At 44.7% G+C, this 23,328-nt stretch overlaps 2 protein-coding genes across 5 annotated transcripts in view; one reads left to right on the forward strand and one right to left on the reverse strand.

Annotated features, from left to right (window-relative positions):
• Positions 1-18,712, forward strand: part of KIAA1324 (KIAA1324 ortholog) — a 59,608-nt gene extending 40,896 nt beyond the window's left edge. Inside the window, exons 8-22 of the mRNA XM_006919591.3 lie at positions 1,283-1,371; positions 4,757-4,934; positions 5,640-5,768; positions 6,145-6,235; positions 7,921-8,026; positions 8,291-8,428; positions 9,265-9,528; positions 10,813-10,986; positions 12,921-13,101; positions 13,405-13,501; positions 13,984-14,085; positions 15,261-15,387; positions 15,465-15,643; positions 16,180-16,345; positions 17,434-18,712. Coding sequence (XP_006919653.1) covers positions 1,283-1,371; positions 4,757-4,934; positions 5,640-5,768; positions 6,145-6,235; positions 7,921-8,026; positions 8,291-8,428; positions 9,265-9,528; positions 10,813-10,986; positions 12,921-13,101; positions 13,405-13,501; positions 13,984-14,085; positions 15,261-15,387; positions 15,465-15,643; positions 16,180-16,345; positions 17,434-17,502 — 2,090 coding nt within the window. The 3' untranslated portion in view covers positions 17,503-18,712. The remainder of the gene's footprint in view (positions 1-1,282; positions 1,372-4,756; positions 4,935-5,639; positions 5,769-6,144; positions 6,236-7,920; positions 8,027-8,290; positions 8,429-9,264; positions 9,529-10,812; positions 10,987-12,920; positions 13,102-13,404; positions 13,502-13,983; positions 14,086-15,260; positions 15,388-15,464; positions 15,644-16,179; positions 16,346-17,433) is intronic.
• The window catches only part of CUNH1orf194 (chromosome unknown C1orf194 homolog), a 72,049-nt gene that overhangs the window by 47,539 nt on the left and 1,182 nt on the right, over positions 1-23,328 (reverse strand). For 3 of the 4 annotated variants that reach the window (XR_003042456.1, XM_015595420.2, XM_025038488.1), the window contains exon 2: positions 9,709-9,828. The gene's annotated coding sequence lies outside the window, so the exon portion shown is untranslated. Of the gene's footprint in view, positions 1-9,708; positions 9,829-12,959; positions 13,051-23,328 lie in introns of those variants that run through there. The other variant, XM_025038489.1, reaches the window with a different exon arrangement.

Genomic DNA, 23,328 nt, shown 5'->3' on the forward strand with positions numbered 1-23,328 from the left:
GGGAAAGAGACTTTTAATCCTTATTTAAAATACTGTGACAGTTACTAAATAAAAATAATTCTTATAAATCCAGGTAATAATAGTTACCAGCATTTAGTGAGCCCCTGCTTACAACACACCAGCTATGTGCTGGCTCCAGTAACGTAGATAGTACTATTCCTGCTCTGCAGCTGATTGCACTCAGGCTCAAAGAGGTTAAGAAACTTGCCTAAAGTGACACAGCTACTAAATAGTTAAGTGGGATCCAGACCCAGATCTGTCTAACTTAAAATCTCATTCCACTCTACCCTACTGTGCCTGTCAGGTAACAGAGAGAGAGGGGCAGTCTCACCATTAGCAAATGCTTGCCTGCAGGTGGCACGGTAGTCATATCAGAAATAGTGGAGACAGTAGTGTTAATAGCAGTACTAGCAGTACTAGTAGTAGTATTGTACTGGCACTCTATAAAACAGTGGTTTTATTCTGGGGAAAGTAAAGTTCTTGGAAATTTTACAAATTTATTTGCATGAATTATATTTATCTTTCTGGATAAAGGAAACGCTTTTTTTTTTTTTTTAAATTCTCAAAAGGGTTTGTAATCCAAAAAGGTGAAATCCATTGCTTAAAAAGGGATTCATTGAAACAGTTCTTGCTCTCCAGGGGTTCAAAGGGTTAAAGCAGAACCAACACAGACATGAGAACTTACAGAGAGCAAAATAAATAAAATGACAGTTAATAACATTTGTCATTGGGTGCAGGTCGAGGGTTCGAGAGAGTGCTGAGATGCCTGGCGGGGTGGAGAAAGTGGAAAGGAAATATTAAGAGGAAATTCAGAGAAAGGACTGGAATAAGATTATGAAGGCATGGGCCTAAGCTTTCCTATGTTTCGCTTCGACCCTTCAGGAGTAGAAATAGCACAAAGTCAGAATTCTGAGGCTCCTGGAAGATGGCGAGTCTCAGGGAACTTGGGTTGGTGGTGGTTAATCTGCAAGAGGCTCTTTCTAGCTACCTGCCCTTGTTGCTGGTCCAGTCCACTTGTCTGCACCCTGCCCAGAGTGCGGGCCAGGTGGTTTCCTGTCAGCACCAGGGAGAGGTACAAAGGGCTATCGGGGCAGGGCTTCAGGGATTGGAAATGCTGCCACTGAGGCAAAGGGAAGGGCGAGTAAGCAGGAGTTTCTGCTTCCTGCAGTTCTGTGTCGTGCTGTACCCCAGGGTCTTGGGGGTCATAAGGTCATGAGCTAGTGGTCAAGAGCTCTGCTTTCTTACATAACTTCATATATTTGTCCTTGCTTTTGCAATTTAGAAAAAGGATCCTCTTCCTGCAAAGTACGCCCAGCCTGCACAGACAAAGACTACTTCTACACACACACAGCCTGTGATGCCAATGGAGAGGTGGGTAGCATGATCTTGGGGTCCCTTTGCCCATTTCCTGGGCTTTACACATTTGGAGTTCCAGCAGTCACTGACGCTGGCACCAGAAAAACAACCCCACAGACCTCTGCAGTGACCCTGGTGCCAGTGGGAGGCAAAGTGAGATGACCTCACTCATTTTCAGGTCAGAAACTGTTTTTGCTGCATTTGTTCAATCACGTATTCATATAGGCTGTGTTTCAAAAGGCCATTTCATTTTCTTTTGATTTCTTCCATTTGCTTAGCACCTCTGGGCAATGACTGCCTGCCCACGCACACTTATTTCCGCATGGAACGCATCAGATTTGCGTCTCTTCCTTGCTTACTGGAGAACGAACTGATTTGAAGGGTCTGCTGGTTCCCTCTGGCCCCCGGCCTTCTGCCTCAGAAAGACTTTCCTTTGTAGTCCTCATCGTCACCGAGTCAGCAGTAATTTTTTTTTGAGTATTAACTACTGTGCCAGGCATTGTGCTCCAGCTGCAGAATCAGATTCTAAGACAGGCCCCTGCCCTCAGGGAGCATGGTCCTGTGTGGGAGCATGCAGACAGGAGAGAGGTGGGCCTGACCAAGGCAGCAAGATGTGTGGGGCACTGGGGGACCCTGGAAGAGAAGTGAGTAGGACTGGGGGCCAGGGAAGGCCTCTCAGAGGAGGTCATTTGTTCATTTCAACAGTCGGTCACTGTTCTAGGCACTAGGGACACAGCAATTAACAAAACCAAGGGAACGTCCACTCTCAGGGAGCTTAGATCTTTTTGGGGGCAAGTGGAGAGAACAACGGATAAACAAAAGGGTATGTAATACAGGGATGGAGTAAAAATAAAACAGGACTAGGAGACAGAGAATGACGGAGGGTGGAGAAGCTATTTTAGAGAGGGTGAAGATGACCTCTCTGAGGAAATGACATTTGAGCAGAGACCTGAATGAAATGAGGCTGGAGTCATTGCCCTTTCTAGGCAGAGGGCCCAGCAGGGATAGAGGAGGCAGGCATGTTCCTGTTAAGTGGGAGAAACAGCAGTCAGTGAGCAGGGATGGCTCAAGGGCACAAGTGGAAGGATCTCTTAGACACTCTGGGTGAATTGTCTGTATCTCTAACGCAGAGCTTCTCAAGAAGATAGAATTAGGAGTAGGGAAATATGCATTCAGCACCAAGCACGTGCTTGGCTATTAGGATGCATAAATATTTGCTGGCTGGACAGCTGCCTGAATCCTCCTTTTGCTAATTAAGCATGGGATAAAGTCTGGTCCTTAACAGTGATTGTTTATCATAGTCGTCTCTTCCTCCCATCCCTCCCCCAGCCCTCATGTTTGGAGGAACGTCTCCTTCCCCAGTAGCTAAGTGAGAACGGCTATTATCAGCTATACCTCAGACTCAGTTCTATAGGGTCTGATGTTCTATATGACCCTGTAAAAATTGTCATTTTCTTATCTTCAGTTGACTCACAAATGAAATGAGGACAGTCCTGCTCCTCTTCTCTATCATCTGGCTGAATATGGCTATCTTTGCTTCCTTCTGCCCCACTGCCTGCCTGGCTTAGGCCAAAGCCTTCTAGATCTGTAGTGTGCTCTTCTGCGCGCGAGCCTGGGTGTCTGCCCTCGCCTGACCTCTGGGGAGTTCAGATGCTGGGTTGGGCCAAAGCTAGCGCTCCCACCATTCACCCCAGCCAAGGCTCAGGGAAGAAGCCCTGTGGAGTGTATGTGAATGTGCAGTCCCCAGGAACCTTACAGAAGTCTCGTGCCTCATGCCCACTCTGGTTTTGCTCGGTTTCATGATTTCAGTTTGCCTGTCTTCTAAGCTGTATTTTAAAATCAAGGAACACACCTTGCGCCGACCCCCGTGATTGCCCTTGCAGCCTTTGCTGTGCCTCAGTGGTTTTTCTGGGACCTTAATGGCCAACCCACTGGGGCTGCTAATGTACTGCTCCAAGAGATGGCCCACAGTGGTTTTCCTGCTCCCCAGACAGTTCTTTCCATGACAAGCAAGGAAATAGGCTGGGTGGGATAAGTTAGAGCACAGCCTGGGGCTCTGGCCATTGGCTGCTCTTCTCTGGGAGGAAGGCTGAGCTGGGCGGGGGAGGAGGAGCCCCAGGGCTCACATTCAGTGAAGGCAGCACAGGCTCCTTCTAAGACCTTGTCATTTCTCATCCTGAATAAAATGGACAGATGTCTAATTCGTGCACCTTTTCATATGTATGGTATGCTGCACGGATCATTTTCATCATCACCTCAATGCAATCACAAGAGCGCCTTTTGTCTCCACCTTGACCCAAGGGCCACATAGGAAGCTTGGAGCTACCTAGCCTCACCCAACTCACCAGGGGCCTCCTTCAGATCATCTCCTCTTCTGTATCCAATGCTTCCATCAAAAGACTAGGGATGGCCCTAGTAAGTGACAGACACAATGTTTCTCTTGTCCACTGACCTGATGGCTGACCATTCCACATGCCTCCCTGTCCCCAGCTTTATGGAGCTATAATTGACATATAACACTGTGTGACTCTCAGGTATACAACATATTGATTTGATACATTTATAGATTACAAAATGATGACCACCACAGTGTTAGCTAATACCTCCATCATGTCACATGATTGCCATTTCTTTTTTGTTGTGAGAACATTTGAGATTTACTCTCTTAGCAACTCTCAAGTACATACTACAGTCTTATTAACTGTAACCACCATGCTGTACATTACATCCCCAGAACTTATTGATCTTATAACTGGAACTTTGATCAGCAGCATCCTCCTTGCTTTTATGTCCCAGAACACAGTGTCTACATGCCCGTGTGGATTGTTATCATGTGATTCTTGCCCTTGCCAGATGATGAGCTCCTGGAGGGCAAGAGCCACACCTCATTCATCTCTGAGTCACCAGGTCTGGCATATAGATAGGCTTTCTATAAATGCTGACTGAATAAATGAAAAAGCAAAGGCAACAACCTGGAAGACAAACTGGGACATCTCAGTCACTCCCCCTTTCCCCAGGGGTTGTGTAAGCCACCTCCACTCCATGCCTTTCTCTGTTCTGAAATTTTCACCAGCTGCTTTTCCTGTGACCCTGTAATAACAGGATTCTACATTGGAATCAGAGCTTTCTCTGGAGACAATTGGCCACTCCATTCCCTGTCACACAAGTCCTCATTAGGTATATTAGGTATATCCTTCTTCATCTCGTCAACAGTCATTCAGCAGATATGGAGCACAACCATGTGGCAGGTACTGGGCTAAGTGCTTGGGATACATCAGTGACCAAAACAAAGTTCCCCACCCCAGTGGAGCTTTCAGAATCCCCTTATCCTCAAGGTCAATATTCCTAAAGATGTGCTAAATCCCATACAGGCTGAGCTGTTCTTAATTCATTTCTGCAGACGCAGCTCATGTACAAATGGGCCCAGCCGAAAATCTGCGGTGAGGATCTCGAGGGGGCAGTGAAGCTGCCAGCCTCTGGCGTGAAGACCCGCTGCCCACCCTGCAACCCAGGCTTCTTCAAAACCAGCAACAGCACATGCGAGCCCTGCCCTTATGGCTCGTACTCCAACGGTTCTGGTAGGTAACCGTTTGCCACCTAGTCCCTGCGTCATTGCCATTCCCACATCACCCACAGGTGGGGCCCTGTGCTGCTCAGGGTTGTCTGCTGAACACGGACTCTCCTTCTAAGGGAGGCAGCAAGGGTCAGGCCACATCTGAGGACTAAGTTCAGGGGAAGAGAGGTCAGGGTGGGCTCTGAGTGTAGGTCACAGTCACACCTGAGAAATGCCTATCCTCCTCCTCGTTCCAACTGCGAATGTGATTCAGACCTGAGGGTACCCCATCTTCACCACAGAGGCTTCCGGCATGTGGCAGGGATGCTGACCAGGTTTGGGGAGCTGGGATGGCCAGCTTGATACAATCCGAACCTGAAAGCCATGCTGTAAAAGGGAGTTGTGGGATCCGTGTACCTATTAATGTGAAAGCATTTACCGATCAAAATGTGACAAATAGTATGAAATACATGGATCAGACTAGAAGATACACTTAAGTTTAAAAATAAAAATTTGGGGGGGGGAGGTAAGTAGGATAGCTGCAATGCTGAAATGAAGAGCCAGTGTTTATATTTGAGTTTGTTAAATACATTGTCAGACTGTTTTGGAGTCAACTCACTAGAACTGCAGCGTGCTCAGCACCACCCTTGCTTGGCTGCCCACAACTGCTGCCACTTGTCAGGGCAGCTACAGCCTTCTTGCTGAATGCTGGATCTTGTGGTTCCCCCAGATTGTAGCCACTGCCCAGCTGGGACCGAACCTGTCGTGGGATTTGAATACAAATGGTGGAACACGCTGCCTACGAACATGGAAACGACCGTTCTCAGTGGGATCAACTTTGAGTACAAGGGCATGACAGGTGAGGGCCTCTCCCCTTCCCACAGGGGCTCTTTCAGCTTCGTGTTTCTTTATCATAGTGATGTCTGGAGAAAAATGAGCTAATCAGACCTTGCGTTCCTTCCAAAGTTCCTTTCCTCGTGAGCACATATCCTGCCAAATCTGTTTGAGACAGAAGCGGGACTAGAAACAGCACACACACAGCCCAGACACCTTGCTCTTAGAGCTTCAGAGTCTCTGACTAAAGTAGTGAGATAAGTAACACGGTTTGTGTTCGGCACTGGTTCTGGACACCTGGAAGGACAGTATCATCTCTCTCTTCCAGAGTGTCATCTGGGTGCACGTTTGCCCTGCGCCTAAGACCACTGGGGCGTTAACTCTCCGCTCTCCTTTTCCAGGCTGGGAGGTGGCTGGTGATCACATTTACACAGCAGTCGGAGCCTCAGACAACGACTTCATGATTCTCACTCTGGTTGTGCCAGGATTTAGGTGAGGCATCCAAAACTAAAGGGAATCCCAGGCCACCCTAGCCTCATCCAAGTCCCACAAACCTTGGCACTTGTAGAGGAGGGGGCTCTGGCATGCTGAAGTATCAGTTCAGAACAGAGAGAACAAGGTAATGGCCTGACAAAGTGAACCTGAATGCTGATACAGGTTCTTAGTTGCTGCTCATGCTAATTTACCTACTGCTCTCCCGTCCCATCTAGCTTCTCCCATTAATTGTCCACATGCTACTTGAATTCTTCCTCCTCACAGCATCAGATAAGATTTTTTTTTTTTTTAAATAGGGCCAGAAGTGCCCATACACAGTTCATCTTTATTTAGGGCAAGAAGTCTGGGAGGGTTTCTTCTTATCATCATATTTATCCCTATATCCCAAGAAGACCTAGGGCAAACAATAGCAATTTGTTTGCCATTAAAAAAAATACTACAGACAGTGTGGCATGGTGGAAAGAGCACTGGACTGGAAAACAGGGCACTTGAACTTTGCCACCTACTGGCTTTGTGAACTTGGGAAAGTCACCATGCCCTTACAGCTTCAGGCTCTTGGTATGTAAAACAGTCTGTGATTTTGGACTAACTCAGGTTGAAATGATTCTTCCAGCCCATTGGTTAGCACAACTGTGTAGGCAGGAGATGGGGCCTGCACGTTTTCAGAATTCAAGCAAATGGCCAAAGCCAAAAGAAAAGCCATAAATCAATTTCCAAAGCCAAAATGAACTCTTCTGCCCATACGTGCTTTAAAGATGCACGGGAACCTCTGAATGGGCTTCCCAATTGCCAGTTGGGCTTCTCCGTTCCCTCCTTCAAGTTCCCTCCCTTTATCCCTGGCACAGTGCTTAGCCCACAGTGATTTCTCAGAAGGTATTAGCTCTCTTTCTCTTAATTTGCATTACTCAGAGGTGAGTAGATATATCCCAGGTTTGCAAGATAAGCAAACTTTTTAGACTTTTTTGGGGGGCAACAATCCCAAAGGTACTTTTCAATTTGCAAAGTATTGGAGTTTTGAAATATTGAAGTATTCTGATTGCCACAGTAAAGGTTTCCACACCTCACCCACCCACTCCCCCGCTGCCACCCTCCCCTGCCCCTTTGGGCATTTCTTCCCCAAAAGGACCAGCCTGAGAACTTAGCTGAAGAGATTACAAGTTGAAATATCTGCTCATCCAACCCAGGCAAAGCTCCTACTATCCCAGAGATTGAGCTGTTAAGTGAATGTAGACAATTTACATCTTATGACAGTGGTACTTCTCAAACTTTAGTGTACATATGCATCATCTGGGGATCATGTTAACATGCAGATTCTGATTCAGAGGATCTGGAGAGGGGCCTGAGGTTCTGCATGTCTAATAAGCTCTGAGTCTGGGAACCACACTCTGCTCGTGAGGCTATACAGTATTTTACACAGCACTTCTACATCTAGTTTGCCTTTGATTCTCACCACAATGGTGGGAGGTATATAGAAAGATATTATTAACTCTATTTTACAGATAGAAAACTACAGTTTGGCTACATTGAGGTCACACAGCCAGGGTGGCAGAACTGGACTTAGTCCATGCTCTTTCCAACATACTCAGAACTTAATCCTGTCCCCCAGTAGACCCCCTAATGCTGTCTGGGATCTTTAATAAGCACTGCTTGGTCTCTGGAACTTTTAATTTCTATGCCCACAGACCTCCACAGGCAGTGATGGCGGACACGGAGAATAAAGAGGTGGCCAGGATCACATTTGTCTTCGAGACCATCTGTTCTGTGAATTGTGAACTCTACTTCATGGTGGTACGTTTTCCTTTCTTTGCTCACTATGGGGCTTCTAGGACTATTGGGAGGGCTGGCCCCTTCAGCCCCATTGGTGCATCATCATAACTGACACTCTGATTATAGTGATTTCACAGAGGAAGGGCCCAGACTGTCCATCAGGGATATCACAGTTTAACCTGGGTCTGGCCAACTGTAAATCGTGATGGCCATTTGGGCAGTATGGGCACCCTCTTTCTCATCAGCCATTCAGACATCATGCCTTCTTGTCTTTCTTGGGTTCAGGGAGTGAATTCTAGGACCAACACTCCAGTGGAGACGTGGAAAGGTTCCAAAGGCAAGCAGTCCTATACCTACATCATTGAGGAGAACGCTACCATGAGCTTCACCTGGGCCTTCCAGAGGACCACTTTTCATGAGATAGTAAGCTCCTCCCCTTCCTCAGACCCTGGATGCCAGAAGAGACCTCTGAATCCAGGATTCCTAGCATTGGCTTAAGTAGGAGTGTGAAGTTCAGAATTCAAGGGTTAAAAGGATCTTAAGGAGTCAACCAGAGAACTGCCTATTCCAGCCCTAGGTTGTATATTTTATTGATCACAGCCACATGGACATATATCTGTTAAGGCATTAATTTATACAGTCTACAAACATTACTCAGCATAGCCGTGGAATAGAGAAGCATCTAGCCTTGTCCAAATGGCTTCCAGGTAAGCCCTTTAAATTACCTGTCTCCTCAGCAGCCCCCACCTTGAGGACCAGTGTGGTGCCTGACCTGGTATACCCTGTTCATCTCAGTTGTTGTTTTTAATAATAATAACTCTGGTTTGTATTTTCTTAACTTGAAATAATGCAAGTTCACTCAGACACTTAGAAGATAGAAAGAAACAAAAGGAAGAAATAAAATCACCCATAGTCCTACTACCCAGTTAGCATCTAAGTATTTCCTATACAGGACAGGACATACTGACATACTCTACGAATACATCCTTCCACAGAGAAAAGACCTGCTTTTTTCATTTAACGGTATCTACTGCATATTTCCTCATGGCACTTAACATCATTTTAAATGGTCCTGTCTTGTTTTAAAAATCACATGAAATGTATAAAGAGCTACTGTTAGGTGATTAAAAATGCTATCAAGATTTTCTCAAGCATTATAGGATAAAAAAGATTGAGTAGTAATTTCTATTTCCAGAGAACTCAATTACTGCTGGTTTCTCAGGCCTCTGCCCTCTCTCCTCTCGTTTCCTTGTTCCCAGGGCAGAAAGTACACCAGTGATGTCGCGAAGATCTACTCCATCAATATCACCAATGTCATGGATGGGGTGGCCTCCTACTGCCGTCCCTGTGCCCTGGAAGCCTCTGACATGGGCTCCTCCTGCACCTCTTGTCCTGCTGGCTACTACATTGATCGGGATTCAGGAACCTGCCACTCCTGCCCCCCTGACACAATCCTGAAAGCCCACCAGCCCTATGGAGTCCAGGCTTGCAAGCCCTGTGGTCCAGGGACCAAGAGCAACAAGGTGCTAGCAGTGTGTCGTGCATCCTAACCATGGTCCTCTGGACAGACCACCTCAGAGGGTACCAGGTCCTAGACGGGGTTCTTAAGGTGCTGATCCCCAAGCACTCCCTGCAGCATGCTCCCAGGCTGGAGTCCTGGAGGACACTCATCCCGGCTGTGACTGTAGATGGCAAATTCTTACCTGTGGTAGTTGGTTTTCAAGGTCTAGGCCTCAGTCATGGTCAAGCCTATCTTCAAGAGACAGGCAAGGGAGATCTGTGACCATCTGGTCCAAAGGGTTATTTGGCATCTATGCAGAGACCTGAAGGAAAAAAATAGTGGGACCTGTGGCTCAAATTCAGCCTACTTCAATCCAGCCTATTCTCATGAGAATTTGCCCCCTCTTCTTTGAGAAAGTAACCCACCTTTCCCAGACATATAGTTAATTGACATTGCTGTCTTCTATCCCAGTAGTTTCTTCGAATGTAGAAAAACAGTGCTGTTGGTCCCATGTACTATCTGAATCTAAGAAAGTATTGTGACTAAAAACTCTTAAGTATTCACTAATGATTTCAGATGAACTGCATTTTACTGATCACAACCACATGGATATACATCTATAAGGCATTATTTATACAGCCTGCTAACAGTGCTCAGTTTAGCTGGGCAGTAAGTGCAATAATTTTACAGACCCCTGACAACCTCTTTCGGGCACCCTGGACTTCTGCCACATAAACTTCTCCCCTGGGGCTCCCTCTGCTGCTATGTGAGGGAATGACAGCTGTGTCAGGCAGGTGCTGAGTGGGGACTCTAAAACAGAGCAAGGAGAATAAAGCCCCTTTTGAAGTTCAGTTTCCTACAGAGCACTTGAGAAAGAGGAAGCAAGGTTCAGTGAGTTTGATATGGAGGGAGGAGACAATGCTTTTAGTTTTCTCTCCTGCCATCCTGGACACCCTTCTTCCAGTTAGCACCCAGTTGTCTTCTGCTTGACAGTATGAAGGGCTATCTTGTGTCTTGAGAGTTCTATAATCCAAGCATAGGTAGGGGCAACACTATAGGATCTGACCCAACTACTTACTGAAAAATAATGGGTTTGGGTTTGTACATCATATATGTGCTAATAATTGAATGGCGAGATGTACATAAACCCCACTAGCCCATTTTACTTCTTTTAGTGCATCCGCCCCCCACAATTCTTAATTCCTCTTCCTTCACCCCCCTTGGGCTGGACGAGTCTGGGTCTCCACTGTAGTCCCCTCAAAGGCCCTGCTCGAGCAGCCAGCCTGATGGCTCCCTTTCCCCTCAGATCCATTCTCTGTGCTACAACGATTGCACCTTCTCGATCAGCACTCCGAGCAGGACTTTCAACTACAACTTCTTGGCTCTGGCAGACACCATCTCTCTGGCCGGAGGGCCAAGCTTCACTTCCAAAGGGCTGAAATATTTCCATCACTTTACCCTCAGTCTCTGTGGAAACGAGGTAAGGTGTACAAGTGCTAACAGTGTGAGAATTGAAAGGGGAAGCAAGTGGATCAGAGAACAAAGACGGGCGTAGGAGAAAAGCTAGAAAACCTTCAGGCAGCAGGGGATTGAGAAGATGACAGGTTTTTAAATGATTATTAGTCTCCCTGAGGACCCTCTCCTCTAAAATTAAATCATGTGGGTAATTAAAATTTAGGAAAATAAAAGTGTTTCAAATAAGGTGTCCACTTACTCTTCCCTGACCTTTATTCCCTCAAATGAGTATATAAAAACTATATGGAGAGAAGATTTTTTTTCCCTTAAAAAAGCAGTTTTCAGTAATCATGGCACTTATCATTTGTTTCCTAGAGGCTGGATAAAGGAAATTATTCTTAGATCAGTTACATGTATCTTTGCTGATAGAACAAAAGAAAGTAACATGAAGGGGTTTATAAGATAAAGTATGTTACAATCGGCCACTTCATGCTGCTGTAAATATTGTGGATCCAATATTCAAAGGCAGAAATATAAAGGGTGATCACACCAGTAGTGCACTTGACTAAATTACAGACAAGCAAGGATTAGCACTTTTCGGAAAGTTAGTTTCAAATGTTACAAAATAAAGAATATACTGAGCATTTAGTTTGTGACTCTATGTTGAGGTGAGGTCTTGACACCACATAGCTTCTACCCATCTTCTGTAGTATACAAAAAAAAGTTTGTATTTACATAGAGAACATGTCAAAAAATAAACTAATCTATGAAAGATTAGAGAGAGGTGTCTCTATCTTGTTTATAAAAGTCTTTGAAGAAGTTAAAAACCTCAGAAGTGACAGCTAGTGATAACTCAGGTATTGAGACTAATTAATGTCCTATGTATCAAAAGTTTCATTCAGATGAGATAGAGGAATTCGGAGAGTTTGAGAGGAGGGGGGATTGTTTGTTTGTTTTTGCTTTTCTCCTTTATTCTTTCCAGAAATGCTTACTGTGTATTGTCATACTTTTATTTAGTTTGTGACAGTTCGAAACAAAATAACTCTTTTATTATAATGTGAAGGTTTCTTTCTCGTGTTCTCTATTTCTTACAATCTAGAAAATAAACTAAGATATCAGATTTAGCAATTCGGCTTGATTTGTAATAAAATGTATAATTTTGAAAATCTTACATTCTAAATACTTAGGCCGCTTACATTAGCAAACAAGTTATATATTGATATTCCATAAATTTAATATTTTTGAAGGATCAATACCTCAATATTTCTATTACAAAATCTCAAGGAAGTAGTCTCAATTCCTACTGTCTTCCAGATTTCCTATACAATGAAGGTTGCTAAAAACTGCAGAAGCAAACTGTCTTCTCTTGAAAATTTTTTTAATGACAAAAGTTCCAGTTGGTACTAAGATGTCCTATCTCAAGATGGGGAAGGGGCTAGTTAGTTATGCATCTGTTTTAACCCCTGGGAGTCTGTCTGGAAAGTGCTTCTGAGACAAGAATGGTGGAATCACAGTACCAAGGGAGACACAGAGAAGGAATGTGAACGAGGCCAGGTGTCAAACAATTTCATTGGATCAATTACAGATGTCAGTATCTGTTTAGAAAACTGAGTAGGATAAGAAAGGCCCTTAACTGGTGGCTGGTAGACCAGACCTCCAAATCAGCTGCCACCATTACAACCCTACTCATATAGGGTTTCCATCTGATTCCAAAGAAACAAAAAGACTGGGGGACCCCTGGGCCAGAGTTCCAGAAACTAGGACACCTAGGCCTTATTTTTAGCTTTTTTTTTTTTTTTTAAATCTGTCTTGTAATTAGATCTGAGATGAATCATTCCACTGCGACATACCATTAGAAGGCTAAAATTTTAGATGTGAGAAAACTCTTTCCTGTTCCTTTTTGGGAGTCTTGTAACCATTGCTCCTTCCTACTTCTTTCTCCCCAAATCCCACCCCCAGGGTAAGAAAATGTCCGTTTGCACTGACAATGTCACTGACCTCCGGATTCCTGAGGGTGAGTCAGGTTTCTCCAAATCCATCACAGCCTACGTCTGCCAGGCGGTCATCATTCCCCCAGAGGTGACAGGCTATAAGGCTGGAGTGTCCTCACAGCCTGTCAGCCTTGCTGATCGACTTATCGGTGAGTAACCTAGCTGCTCCAGCTTGTCTGAGTGTATGTGCATGAAAGAGAAAGTTAGGCTACCAGGCTCTGAGGTAAAAAGGCCCCAGATGAGGGGCCCAATCTCCTGACCTGTTTTCTATTCCATCCTGGGGTGCCAAGTGCCCCTAGGGCTTCTGAGAAACCTTTGGTTCACCCTTTCGTGAGCTACTCAGGGATGTGATGAGATGAAAGAAGGTTGGACATTGACAGATATTGAAAGAATTGAAGTGGTTGCCAGCTAATGCTACTATTAAGAAGTAACTAGGAGCTCTGACTTGGCAGGGGTGACAACAGATATGACTCTGGATGGAATCACCTCCCGAGCTGAACTTTTCCACCCGGAGTCCTTGGGAATACCGGATGTAATCTTCTTTTACAGGTGATGTGAGGCTAGGCTAATGCAAGTAAAACCTTGGGCTCCTCCACAATTTCTGTTGCATCCCTCTCTTGCTAGCCACCTATTACTTATCAAGCTAGAACACGTCCAAGATCTACCAGATCTACCCAGCAATGATAGCTGAAGGCTGGGAGTTCCCTGATCCCAGCTTTTTGGGTATTACTGGGGCAAGTCTGCCTTGGAGGCAGGGACAAATATTGAATAATCTGTAGCAGACTTCTCTTCCCACCTGAGGACACTCCAGTGTTATGCACATGCTAACCTTTCCTAAACCAGTGCATTTCCCCTTGCCCAGATCTCCCCAATCCCTACTCTCTCCTTGTATGAACTCCCTGTATGTCAGGCTAGAGCTCAAAACCAGACTTCCCCAGCAAGGAATCTGTGCCATGCTAACTTCACTTAGGGACTCTCCAATGGCACAGATATGTGACTCATTCCCTCATGGGAACTGGCTTTCACTGCAGATCCAATGATGTGACTCAGTCCTGCACTTCTGGGAGATCAACCACCATCCGCGTCAGGTGTAGTCCACTGAAACCTGCCCCTGGAAGTCTGTCACTGCCAAGGTAAAGGGATAACAAAGTCTCCCTTTCTTGGGCTCATTCCATCTCAAAAGCCAAAGATTACCAAAAAAAAGAGCAAACAAGAAAACAGTGTGAGATCCATTAGGGGCTCTTGAAGACATAGTCATGCTCTAAACCCACAATCGTCAGATGTCAAGGATGGGGGCAGAAGGAAGAAGCATTTCCCAACCATTACGGGGGCAGATGCATAGCAAACTGGCTAACTACTGGGCCTGAGAGCCAGATTCGATTCATCTCCTCTATTCACTAGCTCTGTTATCATGGATACATTTCTTGTCTTCTCTAGACCTCTTTTTCATTATCTGTAAGATGGAGATATTATAATAATAAGTTCCATCAGGGGCTTGTTGTGAAGATTAAATCAGACAATGAGAGGTGAAGACGTCTCATGTTGCCTGGCTGTGGATCTGCTATGACTAGGGTTAATAAAGGTTTGGAAGTCTCACCACAACTAAAAGATCCAATTCTGAGTTTAATAGCTGAGTGCACTAAATCCAGAATTCCCAAACTAATTTAATTACAGTGCCCCTCCACCTCACCTTTTTTTTTTTTTTCATATAACACCAACTAACATCGTGAATGGCATTAGTGTCTTGAGAAAGATGCTTTGGGAAATGCTTCTCAAAAACAACTGATCACGGAGATGGGGAACAAAGCAGGATAGTGTAACCCAGCCATGGCATCAAATGTAAGATCACTGTTGTTGTTGTCAAAATCACAGGAAAGGACATAACATGTATCCATGACCTGAAGTCCATTCCTGAACTCCACCTCTAGAAGCTGCATCGAAGTGACTTCTGAAAAATGTTACATGTCCATGGGGAGAAAAGGACCCTCTGAGGGCTTGGCTAGAGCTCCATGCTAGAGCTCTAGTGGCAGCCATGCTAGAGCTCAAGACACCTTACATTAGCTCTGATCTGATGTCAGGAGAAACAAAACATAGGGGAGGGAGCCCAATGGAAGCTAGGGAGGCTTCTTATCCTCAGGGAAATCAGAGAGCAAAACCTAGGTTACGAGTTAGTTCGAAGGATACAGGTGGGACTAACAGTTTGGCAAGAAGAGGATGGATCAGGCAAGCTGTGAGATGAGAGCCCTCCAACCAGATCTTCCCCACCGGTCCAGCGAGTGAGCGCCCAAGTCTCCTTTTTGCATCCTAGCACATGCTCCGATGGGACCTGCGATGGCTGTAACTTCCACTTCCTGTGGGAGAGCGTGGCTGCTTGCCCGCTCTGCTCCACCGCCGACTACCATGCTATCATCAGCAGCTGTGTGGCTGGGATCCAGGTAGGTTTCTCTGCTTGGGAACTTCCCCAGAGAGGAGGGAATGTGATATCTGAGTTCCCTGTTTTTCTCCCCAACAGAAGACTACTTATGTGTGGCGAGAACCAAAGCTATGCGTGAGTGGCATCTCCCTACCTGAGCAGAGAGTCACCATCTGCAAAACGATAGATTTCTGGCTGAAAGTGGGCATCTCTGCAGGCACCTGTACTGCCATACTGCTCACCGTCTTGACCTGTTACTTTTGGAAAAAGAATCAAAAGTACATATGATGGGGTACTGGAGTTTGGGGATAGACAGGGTTAGATCACTGAGCTGGGAGGAGAACATATGAAAGGATAAATTCCTGGGGCTTTTTTCTGGAGTTGGCCACACACTCTATGGCTCTGGCCAGAGATCTGTTGAGCCACTTATCTATCCAGTGTACACCTTGGTTATCCCGACTCCTGAACACGGACAGTACCACATGACAGCCTCTAAATGCCTGTTAGATTCTCAAAAGAAAAGCAAAGAGTATCCTTACTTTGTTGTTATTAATAATAAAAATAATCACTTTATGAATCCACTATTTCTATTAAGCTTTGAGATCAAAGAAACAGCCAGTCTTAAGGAAAGAAAGACTGCTGACCTGGGGGTCGAGATTGCTTAGCTATCCGCCCAGCCTAACACCACCTTGCTATGCGCTTCAGTTTCCTTACCCATGGTATGGGAACATCTGTTCACAGCCCAACCCCTCTCCTTCCTTCCCCCTTATTCCACATTTTGGTGTCTTGTCTTTCCCATCCCTCTTTTTCACAGACTAGAGTACAAGTACTCCAAGCTGGTGATGAATGCTACCCTTAAGGACTGTGACCTGCCAGCAGCCGATAGCTGTGCCATCATGGAAGGCGAGGACGTGGAGGATGACCTCATCTTTACCAGCAAGAAGTCACTCTTTGGGAAGATCAAATCGTTTACCTCAAAGGTAGGGAGACTGGCCAGTGCACCGAGGTCAGCCTGGAGGACTGGAGAAGACAGTGAATGGGCCCATATTGTTTAGGAACCACTACTCTGCTCCCTACTCTTCATACGATTCTGTCACCCTACCCTGAAAATCCTGATTTCTGCTTTCTGCATTTTCACACTAATACTCTTTTCCCTGGGGTCCAAGGCTACTCTTGACCAGGCTCCTTCTGCTCCAACATGCACTCAGTTTGGGCCTTTTAACTTCCAAGAGTATTGAACCATCCATGTTGTAAGAATCATTCCCACCCACCTCCTAGCCCCTTTTCTTTTTTGGAGGGAGGGGAAGAGGTTCCCTAGGCTCAACTTCTGATAGGAGAGACTCTCCTTTGGCCAGTGGAGGGTGCTGTCCTCCAGATGTTTGAGTTGGTCCTCTGTGGCAGAGCCATAGCTAAGTTTAAGCTGTTCAGCACTGAGCAATTCTGAGCTGGGAGTCATTGGCTTTGCGTCAGTGAGTGAGTGAGTTTGAAGCTCATAAATGCAAGACAGACAACACTGTCGCTGGGCGCGGGGCCAGCAGACAGCATCCAAGCAACTCCCCCAGAGCCGCAGTCCTCTGCAGCCCCACTCTGCCAGCACCTAAACCTCACTACTACCCTGAACCAGTTCATCCAACCAGGTGTGAACAGAGTGGGTGGTAAAACAGGAAGAGAGGACGGGGAGGGATGGTGAGGAAAGGAGGGTAGGCGTTTAGGTTGCTGAATCTCATTCCCTCTGTGCTGATCTACCAGGGTGATTCCCTTGGCCTCCTTAGACCTTGATTTTTTTTTTTTTTTTTACCAGCGGGAAAACAAGTCACTCTGGGACCCTTGAGTCTTTCTGAAACTTCTAGACTTCAACAAAGATGCAAAGCAGAGGGTTTTAAAGGTTTTTCTTATCCTCTGACTGAAGGAAGTGAGAAGAATAGAGGGTACCTTATGTATGTTTCCACAAAGACACTGAAAGCAGAAATTCCATAAGGGTTCCTTCTGTCACCTATTTTCCATTTCTCTCCTTTGCCCAAACTTGCCCCTGTGCAGCAGCCAGCTCCTGTCACCATCTCTCTTTCAGAGGACTCCTGATGGATTTGACTCGGTGCCACTGAAGACATCCTCAGGAGGTCCAGACATGGACCTGTGAGAGGCACTGACCTGCCTCCCCTGCCTCCTCACCTTGGCACATCACCTTGCAAGCCTGTGGCGATTTGGGTGGAGCTTCCTGCAACACCCACTGCTGAAAATCTCTTCATTGTGGCCTTATCAGAAGAAGTTTGAATTTCAGATCTTTGTTTTTTTTTTTTTATAAAGTACCCGAACTTTCCTTTCTGCTTGCCTCGAACCTACCAAATATACCCATACTTTGTTTGTATATTACTCCCTTGCTTGCATCTTGTTTCCCAAATTGGTCAAGTCGCCGGAGCCACAGCTTCATCTGCTCATAATTCTTATAGCTCTGAAACGAAAAGACTTCTCTCTTCTTAAGTATAGAAACGACATCCTCTGACAGCTTATTTAAGGGTGGAAGCAACTAGGAGTTTCCCTGATCATATGCCCTTGGCTCACGATCTTTTTTAGGAGGTAGGCTGGGTAAGGAGGGTACTGGGATGCCTTGATAGACCATCTTCATGGTTGCCTGGATTCATCTCTCCTGGATAACCAGCTCAAACTGAGTGTAATGGATAGGCCGAGGGCCAGATGAGTAAGGCCTGGGCAAGAAAAGGCTTGATAAGCACAAAGACAGACAATAAGGAAGGTTTTGTTTTAGTCTTTAAACTAGGTACTTCGATTCCCTTTTCTTAAGTAAGTGATAAATATTCTCATTGGAGCCAAAGTAAAAAGTTCATTAAGAAAATGCCTGAAGGCCAGGTGTATCTACTTTTTCTATTCTTTTTTAAATCTCTCACTATCTCCCTATAACACTAAAGAATCATGTAAGCACCAAACCCAGGTGGTCTAGATTATGTCTGTACCCACAGAGATGACAAACCCTACCGTTGAGGAAAATTCCCCATACTTGAGTGCCCCGTCTCAAGAGGCTTGGGCTGTGTCATGAAACAGGGGTACCATATTTTACAAGAATACAAGGAGACCAAGGTTTTAATGGGGCCATACTGGGGGATCCAGCCCACAATGGGATGGACCTGAGGTAGACATGTCTGCTTCTAAGCTTTTAGTCTGCTCAGCCACAGAATAAACAACTTCTAGGCTGGCCAAGAAAGGAAGTGACTTCCAGGCCCATACCCCAGCAGCAGAACCAGATCAATCTTCAAGGAAGACCAGAGGAGTTAAACAAGGTGTTCACCAAATTGGGACACTTCGCACTTTCAAGCCCCTGTCCTTCCCTTTTCCCTTTTCTCTTTTCTTTGTGTGCTAAAAAAAAAAAAAAAAAAAAAAAAAAAACAAAAAAGATTTTTTCTGGCAGCATTCTTTTGAACGGTGAGTAAAGGTAGTGTCCTCTGTGCCCCCTTTTCTCCACTTTTACACCAAGTTTAAATGATGAACTTTAACCAGAATGGTAAAAACCAGAGCAAGAGTTTAAGTCTGCTTTTTCCATTACTGGCGATTCTTCCCCCATCACCACCACTATCAGGCTAGAATGGCCACCCCTTGGTCAAGGGCCCAGGTGCCCATGGTTTGTGCCTGTCTCCTTTCTCGAGTGGCCATTTGGTGACTAGACAGCATATATGGAACAAAGAGAGCACTTCTAAGCAGTTTGACTGTCATGAAATGGCTTGCTGGGCCTACTAGCAATTGCTGCCCCGGCAGTAGTCTTATAAAAGGGTCAGTGAGAACTGTAGCCCTGCCATGGCTCCTGGCCAACAAAAGCATCACTAAAGGCAGGCAGTCTCTTTGATTCAAATAATCTAGAAGCTTTTCTTTGGGTATCTAAATTCTCCCTCCTCTTGTGGAAGTCAGGCTCTCAGAAGCTGTGACCATATTGGAATTTCTCCAAATGAATGCAGATAGCTAGCTCCTGAGCTCCAGCCTAAGGTTTTCTGCATCCTCGGCAATACCCTGGGCATCCGCTTGCCCACTGAATAACTTGCTTTTGTGACAAAGCCCACAGAAAATCTTTAGGCTATTCTAGTAGCAGTAGGGCATAGAACATACTCAGTTGACATCTTTATTCTGACATCTTGAAACGGAATGCTCCCAAGGCAACCTCAAACTCCACTGATTAGTCATAATACTTTAAGGATCTCCTTTCTACTATTCCTTACTGTACAACTTCTGTGGATCTTCCTTCCCTGTGTCCTTCCAGTAACTCAGTTATGCTATCAGGGTCACCTATTGCTCCCCTAGCAACTGAAACACGTTAAAAATTTTTCAACAGCTCTTTTGAGATGTAATTCAAATACTATACAACTCACTCATTTAAAATGTACAATTCGATGGATTTTAGTATACTCATAGAATTGTGCGTCCATCACTACAACCGATTTTAGAACAGACACGATAGATGGTATACGGGAAAAGCCTTTAGCCCTTCAACTAAGGCTACTGTAGTTTGCATAAGCTATTGGGGGAGGCAGTGTGGGCTCAGGTTAAACTCCATTTGGTTACCTAGAGTCCTAGAATACACAAGGAGCTCTCCTCATGTAGGTGTCACCTACATTTGGCTGGGCATACAAATGGAGATTGTGGTGTATTCTAGGACCAGGGGATTTCTTATCCCAACACTTTTTTTTAAAATCTGACTTGACATTAAAGATGACTGACTATATTTATATAACAGAATTTGTAACAAATTTTTCAGCTTTGTGAAACCAAATTTCTGTCTCATCCAGACTGGTTGGATTTCCTTTTTAATCTGTATTCTGAGAGTTTGTGGTTTGTTTGGGGATGGGTATTGCATGTCACTTTTTTGTGTGTGAAATAAAAACATACCTTTCAAGTTGTTTTTCTTAAACATGGGTTGGATGGCTAGATAAATGAGTGAGAAATGGTAAATGTCCTTGAAGCTAAAACTGAAGAGAAGGATTTTAGACCCCCAAAAGTTACAGATAAAAGAAGCAAACTGTGGAGCAATACAGCCCTAGGCTAGAAGCCTCTCACCACCTGATGAGGAATCAGCCAACAACCAAAGTCTCAGTTTTCACAATAATAAAATGCATCTAAAGATTCCTCACCTCCCAAGATTGGGTGAGAGTCAAAAGAGAGAACATAAAACACTTGACATGCTAGTTCTTTTCCATTCTAGTTCAGTTTTCTTGATGGTGGCACCAAGGTCAGCCACATAACGTGTCCACAAACATAAGTAAAATTAGTTTGTTTGGGTCTGAGGTGAACTGTTACAGACTAGTGTGGATAAAGGCCTAGAGGACATCAATTTCCCAGGGGATTGGGGTTTTCCTGCCTCAGCGCTTTTCTTCATTCTAGTTGAGGGCACTTAAATCCCTAGAAAGAATTCCCTCAGCTGGTTGGTTTTGACCTACATCTGTTCTGACTAGGTGGTACCTGGGTTGTATTGATGGTTAAATATTTTAAATATCAACCCTGCTTATAGGATAAAGTCTGTAAGTAGGTGTGACATTTACCTTCCTCTTAAGAAGGAAAGTAGAAAAGGAAACAGGCATTAATGTGGCCGTCTCTATGTGTCAAGCCTGGACTAAGTGCTTTCATAGCATTACCTACTGGGTTCTTAGAACAGTCCTACAGGTAGGTACCATCCTCATCATAATAGATGAAGTGTACCTCCAACGGATTTAGTCATGTGAAGTGTAAGGTCCCTAATAGCCCACCCTACACTCGAACCTCCCTGCTTTGGCATATGCCTCTGCCTCTGCCCCTCTCCTTACTTTTCACCTGACAGATGCCCACCTCGTCTTCAAAGTCACCCCACTGTGAAACCTTTTCTGGCATACCCACTGGGGATACAACAGGGAAGAAACAATTAATTCACATGAATTCAACCATATACTGTGTAGAATCCCAATGTATCAAACAAGCTGCAGACATAACCAAGCTTGAAACTAGGGGAAGAGAGGGTGGATTTTGTGAATAATTTTAAGGGCTTCTCAATCACACTGTCAGGTGACCAGACAAGAAGATATTAATGACCTGGACTAAAACTTAAAGACATTTAATTGATGGAGAACCATAAAGCAACAATGGCTATTGCAGATAGAGAACTTGATGTAGGGTTGCATATACAAAACTTTATGAGTAACTGAAGAGTTATTCAAGGAGAGTATGGAATATAAATAATTCCATCTTAGTCCTGAAGTTAACAATCTCACATAAAATGCAATTCCCTGAACCACAGTGTGGTAGAATTGATGCCTCATTCCAGTTCTAGTAGAGAGAGAGGCAAGATCAAAGTCACCCAAGTTCTGGCAGCTTTCTCTGACTCATTCTATTTTAAAATGGGACTTCTTTTGTTACCGTGTCTCTCTGATAGAAGGGAGTAGGCAGCTGAGAACTGGAGTTTGGGTTGTCAGCTCCTCCTGAAATAGTATGATAAATGCTACTGTACTGTGAGAACCTAGAAAGATGCCAAACCAATCGAGGGGATGGAGCAAAGAGGGTATCAGATAAGTCTTCCTGGAGGAAGAAATTAGCCAGTTTGGAGGAAAAGGGGAGGGAAAGGAAGTTTCAGGTAGGAGGAGCTTGTACAAAGGCTCAGAGGCAAGAAAAGGGAACCACAAGTAGCTTGGTAGGGGGAGTATGGAGTGAGGGTAATGCCAAGAGATAACTAACTCATTCTGTTAGAGGCGCAGATCATGATGGGCCTTGCAATCTATGTTTGCACATTGTCCTGAGCAACAGGTAGTCACTGTAGGCTTCTGGCAGACCAGTGAGAGGATAAGGCATGCTTGTAAAACACTGAGAAATCCTACTCCAAATCCAAAACAAACAAACAAACAAAAAGAAACAAAGAGCCAAGAAGTGCTAAATGAGACCCGAAAGAGCCCTCCCACATTAGCCAGCTCTGAACTGGGGAACTCTGAGGATGGCATTTATGGCTGGGTGCCCCATTCTCTTTTCTTGCTTCCTTCCTACAGGTACTCATTCTCCCTGGGCTGCCCATTAGCTGCCCAGAATCTCCAAGGCAGTATCTCACCTAGGGTCCTGCTCCCTAAACCTGCAATGATCTACCCCTCAGCCTACTCCCTGCAACTCACTTACCCAATGGAAATATAATAAGCACCTAGCATATGTAAGGCACTGTGTTACGTCCTGTAGCAATAAAGATGCAAATATCCAATGGTCTATGACCTCTAAGAAAAAGTCACATGTTCTAGACAGTTCCTCAAGGCCCTGTTTTCGGCTAAGGAATGCTGACAAAGGGACAAGCCCAAACATAGACTATCTTAGGCATTTACCAGTATTCAGGTTTTGGTTCCATCACTTAAATTCCCTGGGCCTCAATTTCATTATATAGAGGATAAAAGGGGTTAATGTGTTTTCCAGTTGGCAGTCTTTGAACCCCTGAGTCCTCTGATGCAGCACCCAAGAGCTCTTCTCAGTATTAAAGGCCAAAAGAAACCACACATCCAAAAGTAGTATGGCTTCACACCATCCCTCCATAACTAAAGTATTATATTGATTTGTTTTTGTGTTAGCTTCTGGCAGAAATTTTACTCAGTGTAGTAACACTGGTTACTTCCTGCTAATCAGAAATTCTAGTTGGCAGCGTGTATGTTTGATTAATGAGGGAAAAGAATTATTGTTCTTTAAATCATATTTGTTAAGACAAAATAATTCAAAACACGAGGGACAGGTGATGAAGAGATTAAGAATTATTAGGCTACAGATAGCTAACAGATTTCCCTCCTGCTTGAAAAATCCTATGATTCTAAGCTGATAAATGAAGTATGCTATTACGTGAATTTCTTATATTTATCAAGTAATGTGAGCATTTTAAAGAAAGATGCTTGTAATCTAATAATAAGATTAATTGTAAACTGAAATCTGGAGAGGCTAGAATTTTAAGGTCATCCTTCCAATTATACTAATACCTCCT

The sequence above is a fragment of the Pteropus alecto genome, unplaced genomic scaffold (assembly GCF_000325575.1).
Source record: "Pteropus alecto unplaced genomic scaffold, ASM32557v1 scaffold106, whole genome shotgun sequence".
Classification (NCBI taxonomy): Eukaryota; Metazoa; Chordata; class Mammalia; order Chiroptera; family Pteropodidae; genus Pteropus; species Pteropus alecto.